Raw genomic sequence first — 17,498 nt, 5'->3', positions numbered from 1 at the left:
ATACATTATGAGCAATGTCTCATATTCCTTCCCCAGCTTTCAATACATTATAGTGACAATAGGCACAATTTCCCCAGCTAAGCCTGTTCCTTTAAGGCAGTGGGGAGAGACTTGGCAAAGGGTTCCCTTACTTTGGTAGGGACAGGAATTTGGGAAGAGGCCTTTAGCAGGATAGGGAGAGTATAGTGAGAAGGAAAAGGTAGTGATGGGGTTGAGATCTGAGCCCCAGAAAGGAAAAACCCTGGACTTTCCCACATGGCCAAATCTCTGGTGTTGGCCTGAGGCTACAATCCCATCAACTAGCCTTTCATTGTGGACCTCTCTATGGCCCCAGGTCATTTCTCCATTCTCCCTTGGCCATGTGGTCCAGGTCCCTGGAATTCTATTGCCTCATAGACTACTTGGCCACTCCTAGGTCCCTCCTATAGTCTTTCTGTATATAAGATCCATCTTGTCTCCATTAAGATGCTTAGATTCTTATAATCTAGCCACTGCTCAGATTCCTAAAATCTATCCACTGCTTAGATCCTTATAATCTAGCCACTGCTTACTCATGTTCAGACTCCTTAAGAGTCTGCCCAAAATTACGGATGTTCTAATAAATCTTGTCTTTGGCTGAAAGAAGGCTTGGGTGAAATTCTTTCGGGCAGTGTTGTGATATTGGGGTCCCAGGACCCCCAAACTCCTCAATCGCATCAGTAGGATTTAGTTAGGACTAGGATTAGGAATACAAAGGCAGTTGACTCCGGTGTGTCCATACTAAATTCTTTTTTTTTTTCCTTCCTTACTAAATTCTTCAACTGACTCTGTGCTTTTTGGTGGCCATTTGACACAAAGAGGGGCAGAGGAGGAACTTTCAGATACATTTATTCAAACGTTTTTTGTCTGGCACCCTCCCCTTCCAACTAATGCTTTCTCCATCTTTCTCCTGGTCTCTGACATCATTGCAGCTATCAGTGGTTCTTTAGTTGTCCTTCAAGTTTATCAATGCCTTAACTACAAAAGAATAAATTGTGAGAATGGAGTTCTCTAGTCATCCCGAATAGCATAAGCCCTTAGTGAGGACTGCATTTGTTGGGTTTTTGGTCCCCATATCAAAGTTGCCTTAAGTTGTATGTATGTGTGGTTCCACATTTTTATGTTTCTCAACACAACTGAAGCTAATCCTGGATCCGGCTTTTAAAGTCTATCTCAAGTTAATATCCAGGAATTAGAGAGGCCAGTTTACTACCCCCTCTTCTCTCCAACAAATTATCCAAGTTCTTTAGAGCATGATAGAGCTAGAAGAGTTGTGGAAGAGTGGAGGCAAAATGGTACGCAAAACTTTGAAGTACTTAAAGTTTGGCAGCCTCTCATTGTGGGTGAATCCTTAGTCTTGGTGGGCCTGGTGTCCTTATGCAGTCTCTGGCATTATGATCTGCTCCTGCAGCCCCACAACTTCTCCATATTCTCTTGTTCTCCTTCGGGTTGTATAGAAACTAAATGACCTTGGTTCTCCCTCCCTACTTTACTGCTCAGAGCGTGGCCCAAATTCTCTACTATGTCCCAATATGGGCACTTTCCCTCTGAGGTTCTCCCATCTAGACTAAGCTGTCTTAGTGATATTCCCTCATATTCTCAAATCCTGTTATTCTCTTCCCTAACCCTGCTCTGGTCCCAACCTTGATCTGAGATTTTGCTTCTTGATTGCTGGAATGGAATCTGGAAAACTGAACTGCCAGAAGAGAGCCATTTTGTAAGCCATCAACTGAGCTCAGTTAATTTCTATACTTAGTCTTTGTATTGATTTCTGTGTAACATTCATCTGCTTTGAACCTAAAAAAATTTTTAGGTAACAGTGGTCCTTCAAACTATTTTCTTAAGCATCTCTTGGTCAGGCAATTGTTTCTGTCCCTCAGATGCTTCCTACCTGCAAATTCTTGCAGCTGTTTCCGTTCTTCTATGTTGTATTGAAGCTTTTCTAGCAATTCAAAGTATCGAAAGAGTGAATCTCGGGGCCAAACCACCCGCTCATCTTGGTCCATTTCCATCAGCCCATGGAGATTCTGGTGCACATGAGTCTCCCAGTCCACTAGGCCTGGGCTATCAGAGCTCACTGTGGGGAAGAGCTGTTTTTCAGAAGCATGTCTGGAGTCAGGGATGGGTTAAATATAAGAGGAGATAACCAAAAGTTGTTAGAGGGGAGAATGGGGGAATGTGAGAGGCAAAAGGGCATAACACTAAAGTGTCAGAGCCCACATGGGAAGATGGGAAAAACTCAGAAAGAAAGTGCTGGAATATTTGGGTCTGAATGGAAGACAGTTCAGCTCACATCGGTATTCTTGCGGAGTTGATAAGTCTTTTGGGACAGATGTCTTCACTAAGTTTTCAGATTGAGACATGTCACCTGTTAACGATGATGCTGAATGATAAGAAGTCTGGGGGGTGATGTGGCCACTACTGTGGAGAAAGGTGACTTTTATTTCTTTAGCTATGTCCAGAGAGTATGACTTCTGGTATATTTCAACTTCTTGAGCCCAGCTCTAGACCCTGTAGCTCAGGTTTTAGGCCATGGGTAGGGTAGGGTCCAAAATGTTCATAGAACTCAGGCCTGAGCACTTAGAATTTTAGTTGGTCAATATCAGCCTATATCTCAATTTCATAGTCATATCCTTGTCCCTCAGCCAGTGTATGCCTTCTAAACACATATCCATCCACACATCTACCATCCCCATTCATGTTCCCAAGTCTTGATCTCCCATCTCCACAGTCCTACCATTCCCCACTATCCCCACAAACATACTTTCTCCCCTGAACTCCATTTCTATTTTCCATTCCCCAATCTTGTTCCCTCTGCCCCAACGCTTAGCTTTGGCTGTCTACTGCCCCATTCTTTATCATTCTTTATCTCTGCCTCCACTCATTAATGCATACTCCTTACCTAGAACTTCTGACCTTGGCTTTTTCTCCATCTTTTTGGTTAAGTCTCCTGTTGATCAGAGAACAGAGAGTGAAGGGAATTGCACTGGAGTCTGTTAGAAAACCAAGAGGGCAGAAAGGAAAAAGAGAGGAATAGAACATGGAATTAAGGCCAGAAAATGGGAAGGGGGGGAAGATATGGGTAAAGATGGTAGGAAAGGAACAGAATAAGCTTAGGTGAAGAGCAGGGATGGATTCTGTGCCTAGGTACTTCTTATTGGAAAATCTGGGGATTGAGGATTGGGCAGGAGACAGTAGATCACGAGGAGGAGAAAAGGTGGCTTGACTTGAAGTTGGAAGAAGGAGGTAGGTCAGGGGATCCTTCAGAGGCCAAAGATGGCTTTGAGAACAGGGAGGGAAGGTGTTAGACCTTTTGATGATTTGGCGCTTGAATATGCTGGCTTTGTGCTGCATCTCTGAATGTGTTGCCTCCTCACTGAGCTCATTCCTGATTGCCTGGAAATTAGTAACTGCCACAAAGAGTCATGAAGGAATTGGGTTGGGTGAATGCTGAGACAGACTAAGAAAGGCCAGGGGACGCTGGAGGACCAAAGGAAACATTCCTTCCAGGCCTAGCTCCTACCTCCCACATCTAGTTTACTTATACTCTCAATCACACAACACTGATTCTATCCTTCTCTCCCTCCCAAGTTACTCTTTTCCCCATGCTTCTCTGACCTCATAGGTCCCCCACTCCACTCTAGCCCTTGCTCACCCATCATAGCTACTATGATGTTGCGGAAGATGATGGAGCCAAGCAATAGCCAGAGGATAACATATAGACTACTGAATGCTTTACTCAGGGCAGGAACTCTCCAGGCATCCTGAAGCAGTGCATACCAGTGATCCAGGGTGAAGAGGATGAACACTGTCACCAGGGAGTTGGGCACATCCCTACAGAAAAGAATAAAATGGGAAATAGAAAAGAATTGAATAAGGAATAGAGACAAGAAACTAGATTTCTCAAGAAAAAAGCCAGGTGCTGAGTCATGCTTACTATTGAAACAACATTTCTGACTCTTATTTGTGGTCTACTATGATTTTCACCTCCTTTTCTGTCCTATTTTAATTTACTTCTTTAATCATTCTTCAGTTTGTATTTGTATGGTTACACTTTCTCCTCTAAGTGAATAATCCAGCTCTCAGCCTATTTAACTTTATCTTATTCCTCTCACTTGCCAAATTGGCTTTTAATTGTAGTCTTATTCTCCACTGGTGGCGGTGGTTGTTTTTCAGTCGTTTCAGTTGTGTCCAACTCTTTGTGACCCAATTTGGGGGTTTTCTCGGCAAAAATACTGGAGTGGTTTGCCATTTCCTTCTCTAGCTCATCTGACAGATGAGGAACTGAGGTTAAATGACTTGTCCAGGGTCTAAGTAATGTTCTGAGGCCAGATTTGAACTAAGGAAGATAAGTCTTCCTGATTCTAAGCCCAGTGCTAAGCCCATTGGGCCACCCAGCAGTCCATTCTCAGTTGTGGACCCTATCTAATATACCACCTGCAAAAAAAACCTGCTTTCCCTTTATCTTCTCAGTATGTGAATAGATACGTATATCAAACACGTATCAGTAATAGGTCTATCATGTTTGCAAATAACCCCATCACTAAGAAGTTGCAAAAGGTCTCACAAATATGACTCTTCCCCATCTCATTTCCCTTTTGACTCTTTTTAACTTTCTGAAAATACTAACGCTGAATAAAATGAGACTTTGAATCTTAATGATAATAGGAACTGAGACCCATATAATGCTTTTAAAAGTTGCATTTTGCTTTACATGGACTATTTCATTTAAATATTAATTATTAATTATTGATTTATTAAATATATTTAAAGTTATTACTTAATAATTTAGAAAAGGGCAGCTGGTGATGCAGTGGATAGAGCGCTATGCCTGGAGTCAGGAAGACCCATCTTCCTAAGTTTAAATTTGGCCTCAGACCTTGTGTGACCCTGGGCAAGTCACTTAACCCTGTTTGCCTCAGTTTCCTCATCTGCAAAATAAACAGGAGAAGGAAATGGCAAACCACTCCAGTATCTTTGCCAAGAAAACCCTAAAAGGGATCATGGAGAGTTGGACACAACTGAAAAATGAATGAACAACAACTTAGAAGTAATTACTAGGGACACCAAGAAGAACCTTACTAGGAGCTTACTGGATCAAACCATGACTACTTTCTGACAAGCCTAATGTCTTATACATAACGCTGTAAATAATTAAAATCAAGATAACTTTCCCTGGATCTAAATGGAGCATCTATTGGCAATCAGGGAACATCTAAGCATCTTCACAGAGGATAACTGAATATAACTGAAGATGTCAAGAAGTTTGCTTGGTGCATTTTATGTGATATGTAATCCCTATATCTACAGAGTGAAAGTAATGATTAGAATTGTTTTTCTCTAGAAGCCTAGAAGTAGACCTTATGACAATGTTTGATAGCTATGGATGTCTGGGGAATATATACATGTATGCAACTTAACATCCTAGACTATACCTGGAGTGAATATTGTTCCCTAACCTTATAAAGAGGTCTTTGGGAGGTCTTTCTGTTCTCAAGATCACAATCAATACCATTTGTTATATTCTCCAATCTTCCCCTACCCACCTTATTATGTTCTCCAGGTTCTTATGACTATGATCCCAGACTTCACCTCAATTTTTATTTGAGTTCTGCTCCCTAGGCCCACACCAAGTTCCCTTTACCTCCTCCAGGTTTGCCCCAGTCCTGCCTACGTGAAGTACATCTGGTATTCCAAGTCCTGGATGTCTGAACGGCTGTAACTCTCAAAGAAGTAGACACCAGTCAGAGCGAAAATGTAGAAGAAAATAAGTAACAGCACCAGGAGGAAGGTCATGGTCTGGAGGCCATAATCAAAGGATAATTGAATTAGGCCAGACTGCTTTCTCTCAACAACCTAACCCAGTCTAGCCCAGGTATTTGACATTATAACCCTCACTCCCATTCATCCCCAAATTACTATAACCCAATCACCAATTCACTGCCATCCAATAAACTATTGGCCATTTGGGTTGTTCATCTCCTACACTTTCCTCTGCTTCATATTTGGCTCCAACTTCCCACCTTACCCTTTCCTTGATTGCTGCAGTTACCTTAAGAGCCCTGACGAGGGCGAGGATGATGACTCGAATTTGGCGGAACCGTGCAAAGAGTTTGAGTGACCTCAGCACCCGGCAGATACGTAACAACTGCAGCCACACTGATTCACCTGTGACCCCTACTAGCACCACTATCTCAGGAAGCAAAGACTGTGGGCACCACACAAAGTACTGATATTAGATAATCTTACCCATGTATTACCTTTCTGACTCTGTTCCCTCATCCTCATCCTCCCCACCCTTCCACCCCCAACCATTGACTGCCATTTCTAGGGCATGGCCTGCCCACCTCTCAGTTTTCAGAGGAGTAGGAAAGTTGAGAGAAGCAGCAAAGCTTCCAAGTTTCTTTTCTTTGTACATAACCTAAATATAACCTCATATAATCTGCCCCAATCCATCATCCACTCTAGATTCTTGTAGGCTGCTTCCTATATTCCTAGGCTCACCTTTGATCATCCCCTTTTAATCTTACCAGTGTGGTGACAAAGAAGTCAAAGAGATTCCAGGCACTTTTCCAGAAGAGGAAGAAATTGTACAACCAGAAGAGAACAATCTCCAGTATGAAGATAAACAAGATGAACCAAGATCCCACCTCTAGAGCCATCATTATTGGCAACATTCTGACATTTGTAGTATTCACTAACTCTATATGAAAGAGGCAAGTAGCAAGGGTCAAGGGGAAGGATGTAAAAAGGGTTTGTCAAATGACTTAAAGAATGCACAGATGTCATATAAACCAAACTTTTTGTCAATGTTGTCCCATTTTCCTTAGGCAGCTAGGTGGCACTGTGGATATAGTTGTTGGTGCTCTAACTAGCTCAGACACTAGCTATGACCTTGGAAAGTCACTTAAACTCTTTCAGCTTCAGGTTCCTCATCTATAAAATGGGGATGATAATAGTACCTACCTCCCAGGGCTGTTGTGAGGATCAAATGAGATAATTACAAAGCACTTAGTACAGTATCTGGCACATCGTAAGTGTTACATAAATGTTAGCTGTTATTATTACCCGCCCCCCCATTCTTCCAATTTGCAATATTGCTAGTGACACATTGACAGGGGAAGGCACAGATCACTGCCACTAGCTACTACCCCTTTCCTGATTGATAGACAGTTTTTAAAGATAAAAGGAAACTGAAGTCATCTAATTCAGCTTCATTTTATAGATGAGAAAATTGAAGCCTGGAGAAATTGATTGACTTGCCTAAGATTACATAGGGGAGGTAGTATGGTGCAAAAAAAAAAAAAGAAAAAACCCCCACCAGATTTGGGTTCAAGAATCTCTACTATTTGCTGTGTCATTAAATAAGTCATTTTATATTTCTGAGTCTCAGTTTTCTAATTTGTAAACTGAGGGGCTTGAAATCTTCGATATCTTCCAGTTCAACTCACTCATCTTATAGATAAGGAAACTGAGACTTAGAAAATCCCTTAACCTCATCTTATCTGTAAAATGATAATAATACTTGCATTAATGGGCTTGTTTTGAGGCAAAAGCTTGGAAAACTTTAAAGTATTATCAAAATGTAAACCATAATTCAGATATTGAAACATCAAATCTTGATCCAAAATCTTGGGAATTCTTCAGCTTAATTAGCAAGTCATAAAGACACTAGGTAATGAATACAGCTATGTTCTAGAAAAATCCACACTGAACTATAGATTAGAACACTTAGTAATCAGTGAAGTTTGAAAGTGAAGGTTGAAAGTTGTGTTTATGTTTGAAAGTTGGACTTTATTTAGGGGTAGTTATCTTGAGGAGTGAGTGGTAGAGTTAGACTACTTCCTTCTACTAAACAGGCCAGGTAGTTCATATGCTCTCAGACCATTAGAATTTCCAGGGATAGATGACTATCTCCTGCTCCCTTTCAATTTTAGAAAGTATAAAGAATTCAGATTATCTCACAGAACACTAAACAAATAATAGATTGGCTTCTAAGACTATCAGCTACTCAGTCAATAAGCATTTATGAAACACCTGCTATGTGCCAGCACTGTGTTAAGCTTTAAGGATACAAATAAAGGCAAAAGACAATCCCTGCCGTCAAGGAGCTCACAATCTAATGGAGTGACATGCAAACAACTATGTACAAACAAGCTATGTACAGGATTAATAGGAAATAATCTATAGAGGGAAAGCACTGAAATTAAGAGGGATTGGGGAATGCTTCCTGTAGGTGAAATTTTAGTTGGGACTTGAAGGAAGTCAGGGAAGTCAGGACGCAGAGATGTAGAGGGACAGCATTCCAGGCATGTGGGAACCACCAGAGAAATGAGAGTTGGAGTAGCTAGCTTGTTTGAGGCACTGCAATGAGGCCAGTGTCATGAGATTGAAAAGTATGAGTTGAGGTATAAAGTGTAAGAAGACTGGAAGGGGCGGGGGGAGGGGCACTAGATTATGAAGAGCTTTGAATATCAGAGAATTTTATATTTGATCTTAGAGGCAATAGGGAGCCCAACTGTGATGTGAAAAGATCATAGCACATCACTATTTATAGATATGTTCTAATAATAACTCTCAGTAATACTCTTTGCATTTATATGTTTTAAGGTTTATGAAGTTGTTGGAGGATTTTTTTGTTTGTTTTTATCACAACAGTCTTGGGAGGTAAATATTATTATCGGCATTTTACAGATGAGGAAATTGAAGTTCAGGGAGATTTAATGACTGGTCCCTGGATTATACAGTATTGGAGATGGCATTTAAACTCAGGTCTTTGGACTCTAAAAATCAGTCTTCTTTCCCTTATGCCATAAAGTGCAATTTGCAAATTTACTTATTAAAATCCTGCCTATATTTTACATTTTGATGGATGGTTATTGGCTTAAATAAGACCCTACAAGTGTGAAAATAACGATTTTACAAAACTTCCCACCGACTAGTGAAATTCATAAAAACTTAAGGAATTCCATTATTGATCAGATCAACAATATAACCCACTCTGAATTTTGTTACTGATGGTGATACCAAGAGAATTTTTTTGTGGAGGGTATTCTTTATGATATCACCTCAAAGGGTTAGGGATGTGTACCAAACACCTTCAGTTTCCTCATATAATTCATTATATAGCCATCATACATTGATTTATCTAAACTCATCTTAAACCCAGGTTCAGCCTGTATCACATTTTATTAGAAGAGCTACTTAAGTTTACTACTTCTTGCGTGAAGTTATGTTTCCTTTGTAAGAGATGCTCCCCCTTTCTGGATTCAGTGACCATATCTATGTGTACCCTATTTGTAGCCTTTATGATTTAAAAACCCCATTCTGAGGTGTTTTTGTGGCATGGAAGAGATCTTGGGTCCTCAAAGGCTATGGCAGTAGGCCATAAGTTCTATCATGTACATGTTGTTTCCCCACACTAGTCAGCCCCTTGAGGATAAGGACTGTTTTCTTTTTGTTTCTCTAGTCTCAGGGCCTGCCATTTAATAGGCACTAACTGAATGCTGGGAAGGTAAATACAGTTTAAGCAACCATCTCTGCCTTAAAAGTACCAGTCTAGGTAACTACAGATACATTCAGCACCTACTGATGAATTATTTCATCATTAAGTATTTATTAAGCACCTACTACATCCTAGGCACTGTGCTAAATGCTGGGTACTCAAAAAGAGGCAAAAGACAGTTCCTAATCTCAAAGAGCTCACAATTGAATGGCATCATATGAAACAAAGGAAAATATAAAACGTCCCTCAGTCCTGTATGGTCCACTTTTGTTTCTGCAGTGACAGTGAATCCTTTGCCAAGCCAAGAGCTTTGTCAGCCAAGAGAAATGCCAATGGCTGAGAGGAGAAAAAAAAGAAGAGGGTGCTAAAAATCACACAGTTTCTAGACTGTCTACAAACATTAATATAACTGTTGGTAATTTTCATGTAAGATCCTCATCCAGTGACCAATGAATTAGTGGACATATATTACTGGAGGAACAGAACAATGTCCACCTTAGCATTCTTAATATAAATGAAAACAAAAGATGAAAGGAAATTGAAATTAAATGGAAGGTTTGCTCATACATCCTGCTTACAGAGTCAAATATAGAAAGTGGGTGAGTTAATTTTATTGTATGTCCAAAGACAACAAGAAACATTTCATGGAACATTTGATCATCTCACATTGAAGTACACATAATGAGCATTTGCAAAAAGACTACCATAAAAATAACTGTAGTTTATGTGTCAATTTCTATTACAGAGGAGGAAGAGAAATTCTACAAAAAACTTGATAAGGCTTTTAAATTAACATATACTTTAATTCTTATTAATTTCTACTCAAAAGTAAGCACAAGAGAAGATAGTGAAAAATATGGTGGAAAATGTGGTTCAGGAATAAGACAGAAGAGAAGCCAAAGGCTTACATATTCCATAGAAGTCTCATATCTACATATTGGTTAAAAAAAAACAAAAACTTTCTTTGAGAAGAGAATCAGGAGGTGCTAGACATAGGTAAGTATCAAATAACATCACAAAAAATGAAAGTGATTATATTTTAACTGAAAGTAAAAAACTGGTTATTGTTGTGGGAATTATTTCTGAATTACCAGTCTATGTAGTTAGACCAATGATGTGTTATAGCAAAGATCAAAATCAATATCAAACTAGATGAATAAAAATGAGATGATAGCATGACCTTCAATTGAGCCAATTACAACCTGACCTATTTAAGCAAACTGTTGATGTTAAAAAAACAGGGAATGGTTAAAAAAACAAAGACCAGATACTGACACAGACTACCATCATTGACTGAGGAAGTTTAATCGATGTAATCACCATAATGAGGCCAAAAGAACCTATAAACCACATTAACCTGCAAATACTTGAACTCCTTGCCAAGCAAAGAGATTTATCAGCCAAGAGAAATGCCAGTTTAGAACACAAACCTGCTTTCAAAATCTTACAGAGGAGGATAGTGGAAGATTATAAGCTATATTCCTTCATAAAACAAGAAAAAACAGTAGGTGGAAAAACAAGTTTGCAGAAAGTTTGGTGAATGATCCAACTAATTAAAATTATCCTGAGGGTATTTAATGAAGAAACTTTAAGAAGGAAAACAAACAGACAAAAATTGAAGAAGATACACAAGGAAGGGTGTGATAGAGCTAGCTTGTATTGGTCCTTTAGAGCTGATTGTTAAATTTTCAGTGTGTGTTTATGTTCAGAAATCAACAAATGCTACAAATCAGAATTTAATTTATTGTTCTGTAATTGTCTTGTCCTAAGAAAGTGGTGGAGAAAATACAAATAACTAAGATTAAATTTGAACTTGTGCATCCCCCCAGGGAGCCTGTTAAACATGTACCAATACCACAAACTCTTTTCACTATGAATGACAATAGAGCCACCATTTTTGGACCCCAACATCGAAGTCCTAAATGTACTGAATAAAGAAGTAGAAATAGCATTGAAGAAAATAAAGATGATTACAGATGGATTATCCTGAGTGGACACAGTTGGAATCTATGCTAGAGGCAATACTATATACTCAACTGAAACTATCCTCTCCACTATCCTCAGTGACCTAAATGGTAAATCCAAATTTTTTTTTTCAGTCTTTATTTTCATTTGACCTCTTTTTAGCTTCTGACACTATCAACAACCCCTTCTTCCTGGGATACTTTTCTCCTCCCTTGTCTTCCATGAAATTCTCTCCACTGGTTCTCTTTTTACCTGCCTGACCTTCTGATTCTCTCTTTCTGAATCATATTCATCTCTTAATCAATAAACACATGTCCTCCAAGACCTTTTGATTTCCTCTCTCTATTCTTTGTTTTTGCATCAGCTCCCTGGGTTCAAAAATCATCTGTTCATTTGACTGCCAAACCTATATATCTAGCTCTAGTCTCTCTCCTGAACCACAGTCCTACATCCTGGATATCCCAACACCATCTCAAATTTTATATGTCCAAAACTGTTCCCCAAAAAGCTCACTCCTCCTCTAAACTTCCCTGTTTCTATTGAGGGCAATACCATCTTTCTAGTCACTAAGGATCACAACTTGTCATCATTGACTCTTCCCTCATTCATTACTCCTCATAACCTATCAATTACCTAGTCTTACTGATTCTACCTCTACATCATCTCTTGTATTTTGCCCCTTTTTCCTCCTTTTATGGCCATTACTTCTTAATTAGTCTCCTTGCCTCAAGTCTCCCCTTTCTCCAAACTATCCTATGCACACCTGCCTAGATCTGACTACATCATGTCTCCCTAGTCAGTCTTCAGTGACTTCCTATTGCCTGTAGAATAAACTATAAACTACTCAGTATGGCATTCAAACTTTTCACAATTTGACTCTCAATCATAATCTGGCTATCTTCCTAGGCTTGTTTTATGTTACTTCCCCTTTTTATATACTCTGTGATCCAAATTGGCATCTTAGCTATCTCCTATACCTGGAAAGCACGTCCTTCTCACTTCTGCCTCTTATTATCTCTTAACTTTTTTCTAGGGTCAGCTCAAGTGTCATCTCCAGCAGGAAGTCTTTCAGGAACTCTGATGTGCTTCTTCCCTCTTGCTCCCCCTCCTCCCACAACTGTTAGTGCTTTCTTTTCCTTCAAATTATATGGCACTTATCTGTTTATATGTTTTACTCAGCTGGGAATTGAGAACAGGAACTGATTCATTTTTGTCTTTGTTCTTGCAGCACTTTGCACAAAGTCCTGCACATAGTGTTCAATAAGTATTTGTGGAATTGAAGATAAGTGAGGAGATGGTGAGAGTACCTAAGCTGCCCTGGATGGGGTCAAGTCATCAGGCCTGGATAAATTACATTCCAGAACACTGAAAGAACTGGCAGATGTGATTACTGATCTGCTAACAGTGATCTCTGGATTATGTATGGAGTGATCAAAAAAAAAAATCATGAAGTATTAAAGACAGACAAATGTTGTCCTGATTTTCAAATAAGTGAAGCAGATACAGTCTGTAAGCTTCAGATTAATGAGCTTGAATTTTATTCCTAGTAAAAATCTAGGACTATTAGAGAGTTCTTTTATGAGCATTTGGATAACTCATCTTGTTTAATCAATAAGAGTTCAATTCAGACTAATCCCACTTTGTATTTTAACTGGAGGAGAGGGGGTCAATGGATTGAGAGATCAAGAGAATTTAGTAGATATAATAAAGCTGGATTTCAGCAACTCACCATATTTTTTGGACTAGTTGGAGAACTCTGGATTAGATAAAAGTAGAGTTAGGTAGAATCAGCATTTACTGAATGTAGAGTGATTTATCTTTAGTCCTTGGAATAGAACAGTTTGATATTTTTTCCCAGATCCTTTGATGAAGGAATAGATGGCATATTTATCAGATTTGCAGATGATATGAAGCTGAGAAGGATAACTAATATGCTGGATGACAAGAGTTAGGATCAAACTCAATAGACTGAATGTAATAGTATAAATTCAACAAGGATCAATGTAAACTCACATTTGGTTAAAATAATGAACTATACAAGTACATAATAGGTGTGTGCATGTGGCTAAACAAAGATCGTCTGATAAAGACCTAGAGATAAGCAAATTACACACTTATTATGAGTCAACACTAATTGAAGAAAAGAGCAGAGAGGTGGCACAGTAGGTAAAGTGCAGGCTCTGAAGTCAACATGACTTTTCTTCTGGAGTTTAAATCTGGCCTTAGATACTTAATAGCTGTGTGGTCCTGGGCAAATCATTTAATCCTGTTTGCCTCAGTTTCCTTATCTGGAAAATGAACTGGAGAAGAAAATTGCAAACCACTCCAGTATCTCTGCCAAGAAAACCCCAAATGGGATCACGAAGAGTTGGACATGATTGAAACTGACAAAATGGATCACATCCAGAGGGCAGCAATCTGGATGGATTGCCTCTGACTAAAGCTGGATGATCAGAAGCCATCTGGCTGAACCCTCCCATTCTAAAAAATGAGAAAACTGAGGCCTAAGAATGCTAAGTGACTTGTCCAAGGTCACACATAAGTTTAAATATAAGAGATTTAAACTTAAATTCTTTGACTCCAGACCCATTCTTTCCACTGTAGCATGCTTGGCCACGAAGAAATGGTTGAAGGGGCCAGAGATGTTTATCTTGGAGAATACTTAGCAGGATCAGGACACCCAACTATAAATATCTGAAGAGCTCCCAAATGGGATAAATGTTAGATTTGTTCACGGTCCCAGAGAGTAGAAGTAGGAGCAATAGTTTAACATTTGGAAGGGCAGATTTTGGCTCAATATAAGTTAGAACTTCCTTTAAGAATTGTCCCAAAGTAGAATGGGATCTATTTGAGAGATCTATTGGTTTTGATGTTCCTTGATCTTAGAACTATTTTTTTATTCTTTTGCTCTCATTCTTCAGTCACGTTTGGTTCTTTCCATTTGCAGTTTTCTTGGCAAAGATACACGAGTGGTTTTCCATTTCCTGCCATTTCTCTTCCTTCTGATTTATTAATTCTATATAAATTACCCTGCCTTTGTTTGGGTAATTATTCCAGACATATTTGTTAAAATTTAAATGTACTATATCATTCACTGATGGAGTCATAGCTTACAAAAATGTGAAAAGGTTAGTTCTAACAAATCAAATTATTATATTGATAGCAGTAGTATACCCATGAATTTGCTAAATTCATTTTTCTTTTTTCAGTTCGCAACAGGCTACCTATGCTTATGAAACACTGTACATTTTACTTTCCTAAGCCTTCCTGCCCTTCTCTTAAGGTCTCCGTGATTTTACTATTCTTTCTGTGTTCCCCATTCCAAGAAGCTACTTTATCTGTCCCACTCTAATACCAACTTGTTTCAAGAAATCCTAAACAAATTCAAGAGGAACTGTCTCCCAAGCACTCCTCTCCTCCAACTACTCCAGGGTCTCACCTATTTCAACCATGAGGAAAATGGTATTCAAAAAGATGAGGCAGTTGACAAAGTTTATGAAGATCCGTTCTGTTTACCATTGAGGAAAAAAAAATGTCCAAAGTAGAGCTGGGATATTGAGGTTTAGGGCAGGAATAAGGAGTATTGGAATCAGGTTGGTTTGGGCACTGGGGAAGCCAAGTCCATCATGTGTGTATGATGGAGGGATCTAGTATATAAGAGGTTAAAGGCTGGGCCAGGGAAGGAAGTTGGGTCCCATAGCCAAGGAGTGGGAATCAAAGATACCTTATAGTAGCCAAAAGGATACTTCTAAGGACCCAGCCAGCCCAAAGAGAAATGGGGGCCCATCGATTACAACGAACCCTGAGTCGACACTGCTGCCTCTGAGCAAAAAGGATTCGGTTATGACCAGGCCTGATACTGAAGCGGACCAGTTGATGTTGATCTCCCAGCATCAGTTTTCTTTGGCGGGCAGGATCTGTTGCGAGCATATTCAGGGGAAAGGGGGTAATGAGACTATGAAAAATCACACTCAGGATAGAGTGTCAAATCAGACAGTTTTTAGGCAGGTCTAAGGTCTTAAACTGAGGCAATGAGCTTATCATTTTACTCTTTATGGCAATAAGGAACTATCAAATTACTTGGAGTAAGAATATTGGCACTTAGCTTTTCTTATTAGATTGTTCATGAGTAGCAGTGCTCATTCTCTGAGTAATACATACAGCAGGTTCAGGTTTACAAAACCTTTAGTCCCTCTAGTGGTAACAACTATATCTATATCACATGAAATTGATTTCTGCCCCAAAGAAGCTTCATATCCCTGAAGTCTGGTCAAGAAACTGTATTAACCCAGTTACTTTACCAAGCTGGGTCCAATTTACCAAAATTAGGGCTCCCACACATACACCTTGACTGATTTCCAAGGTTCCCCCACTCTTAGATTCCCTTTCTGTCCATTTCGAAGTTTCAGGCTGTTTTGATAGGTTGTAGTCAGGAGCCCAGGGGGGATAAAGGCTGCTGACCAAGGAATTCTCGAAGGTTATGCCGCGGCACAGCTTGGCTCAAGCCCCGAAAATGATCGATGAGAGAAAAAGTGTCAATGAGTCTTGAACGCACAGCATCGGCTCTGGTCACTGCTGTTGGCCCAAAGTTCTCAGAAACCTCAGGCAATTCAGCTGACTGTGAGGGAAAAGAGGCATTAGGCAAGGGCAATGGCCCTGTTCAAAAAGAAAAAAAAAAAGGGATTGGGGAAAGGACGAACTGCATCCTGACGGAATGGGGGAAGATGGGAAAGTTTTTGCCCTCACTCCCAATCACCTTCATCTTTGTCCTTCAGATACTGCAGGATCCCCTACTTAGTGAATTGTCTAGCAGTAGCAGCTGAGGCACACTCAAAGTACCCAGTTTCACAGCAGTGGAGCTCTAAAACAGAAGACCAAAGATATAAGAAGGAATTCTCATAGCAATTGCCCAAGTAGGGTTGAGGAATCACTTGTATGATGACAATTTCAATCCAGAACTCTAGCACTGGTACCAGGCAAGAAGACAGAGGACAGGAAAACTGAGGAAGAATGATGGATGAAAGTAAAAAATGGAGAGACTGAGAGAGGGACGGAGAGAATATGCAGAGAGAGAAAAGTGAAAAGGGAGAGAAATGAACATAAGAAAAACAGAATGGTAGAGGCAGAGAAAGACAGAAGAGTGGAGAGACAGATAAGAGGTACAAAGGAAAACAGAGGAAAGAGGGAGATCTAGACACAGAGATGGAGACTGATAGAAGAAAAAAGGGAGAAAAGAGGGAAAGATAGGGAGAGGTGCAAAAGGTGAGGGTGGGGACAGAAGGTGAGAAAAGCAGAGAAGGTAAGACAAGAGGCAGAGAAGTGAAAGATAGAGAGTTGGGAGGAGAAAAGAGAGACCAGAGAGCCCTTAAGAGTAGTTTGCTTTTGCCTTTCTTTGTATCCCAAAAAACGCTTACCAAAGGGCCTAGGCACAGAGTAAGGTCCTTAATAAATGCTAGCTGCACCGAACTGAGAAGTGGCAGAGATCAAAGAGAAAAGGCAGAAATGGGGGGGGGGGGACATCTGAGAGAGGGAAAGGAGAGAGGAATGTCGAGAGAAGGGAAAGTGCAGGAAAATACAGGCAAGGATGGGAGAAAAAGGGGAGAGGAGGAAGAAAAGAAATAAGTTAGGATGAAAAGACAGACAAGGAGGGAAAGCAGAAGGGATGAGTGAGGTGGGAAGAGAGAGTCAGGTGGAAGAAAGAGACCAAGAAAGGTGAGAAAAGGAGAGGATGAGATGAGAGAAGGTATGGGAAGAAACACAATGGGGAGGGGGTCAGAAGAGGGGAAAGCACGGGAATGCCTGCGAGCAGAGGAGGATCCTATGCTGCCAGGGCTTATGAACTGCAGGGTTCCCGCGCCTGGATCACTTCCTGATACTGAACTTCTCAATGGCTCAAACTCTCCTCCCTCAGTCCCCACTTCCTGCTCCGACTCAGAGCCAGGCTCTCTGCGGCCCACTGTTCTCCGACTTCATTCCAAGGCTTTCTCTTTCCACTCAACCTTCATCAGCC

The 17,498-nt window shown here is 40.1% G+C and overlaps 1 protein-coding gene across 1 annotated transcript; it reads right to left on the bottom strand.

The window, feature by feature from the left end:
- Positions 1-964: 964 nt before the first annotated feature.
- Positions 965-16,489, bottom strand: CATSPER2 (cation channel sperm associated 2). Its single transcript, XM_027869929.1, has 13 exons — positions 16,245-16,489; positions 15,950-16,106; positions 15,235-15,405; positions 14,928-14,996; positions 6,549-6,721; positions 6,071-6,226; positions 5,693-5,817; positions 3,674-3,852; positions 3,329-3,428; positions 2,921-2,968; positions 2,312-2,436; positions 1,910-2,095; positions 965-996 (listed from the first exon to the last, which is right to left on the bottom strand). Exons 1-13 carry the CDS (start codon positions 16,248-16,250, stop codon positions 965-967), a joined length of 1,527 nt encoding a protein of 508 aa, XP_027725730.1. The 5' UTR covers positions 16,251-16,489.
- Positions 16,490-17,498: the final 1,009 nt, after the last annotated feature.

This window comes from Vombatus ursinus, unplaced genomic scaffold (assembly GCF_900497805.2).
Source record: "Vombatus ursinus unplaced genomic scaffold, bare-nosed wombat genome assembly UNPS02014794.1, whole genome shotgun sequence".
Classification (NCBI taxonomy): Eukaryota; Metazoa; Chordata; class Mammalia; order Diprotodontia; family Vombatidae; genus Vombatus; species Vombatus ursinus.
This window is presented reverse-complemented; position numbering and strand designations above follow the sequence as displayed.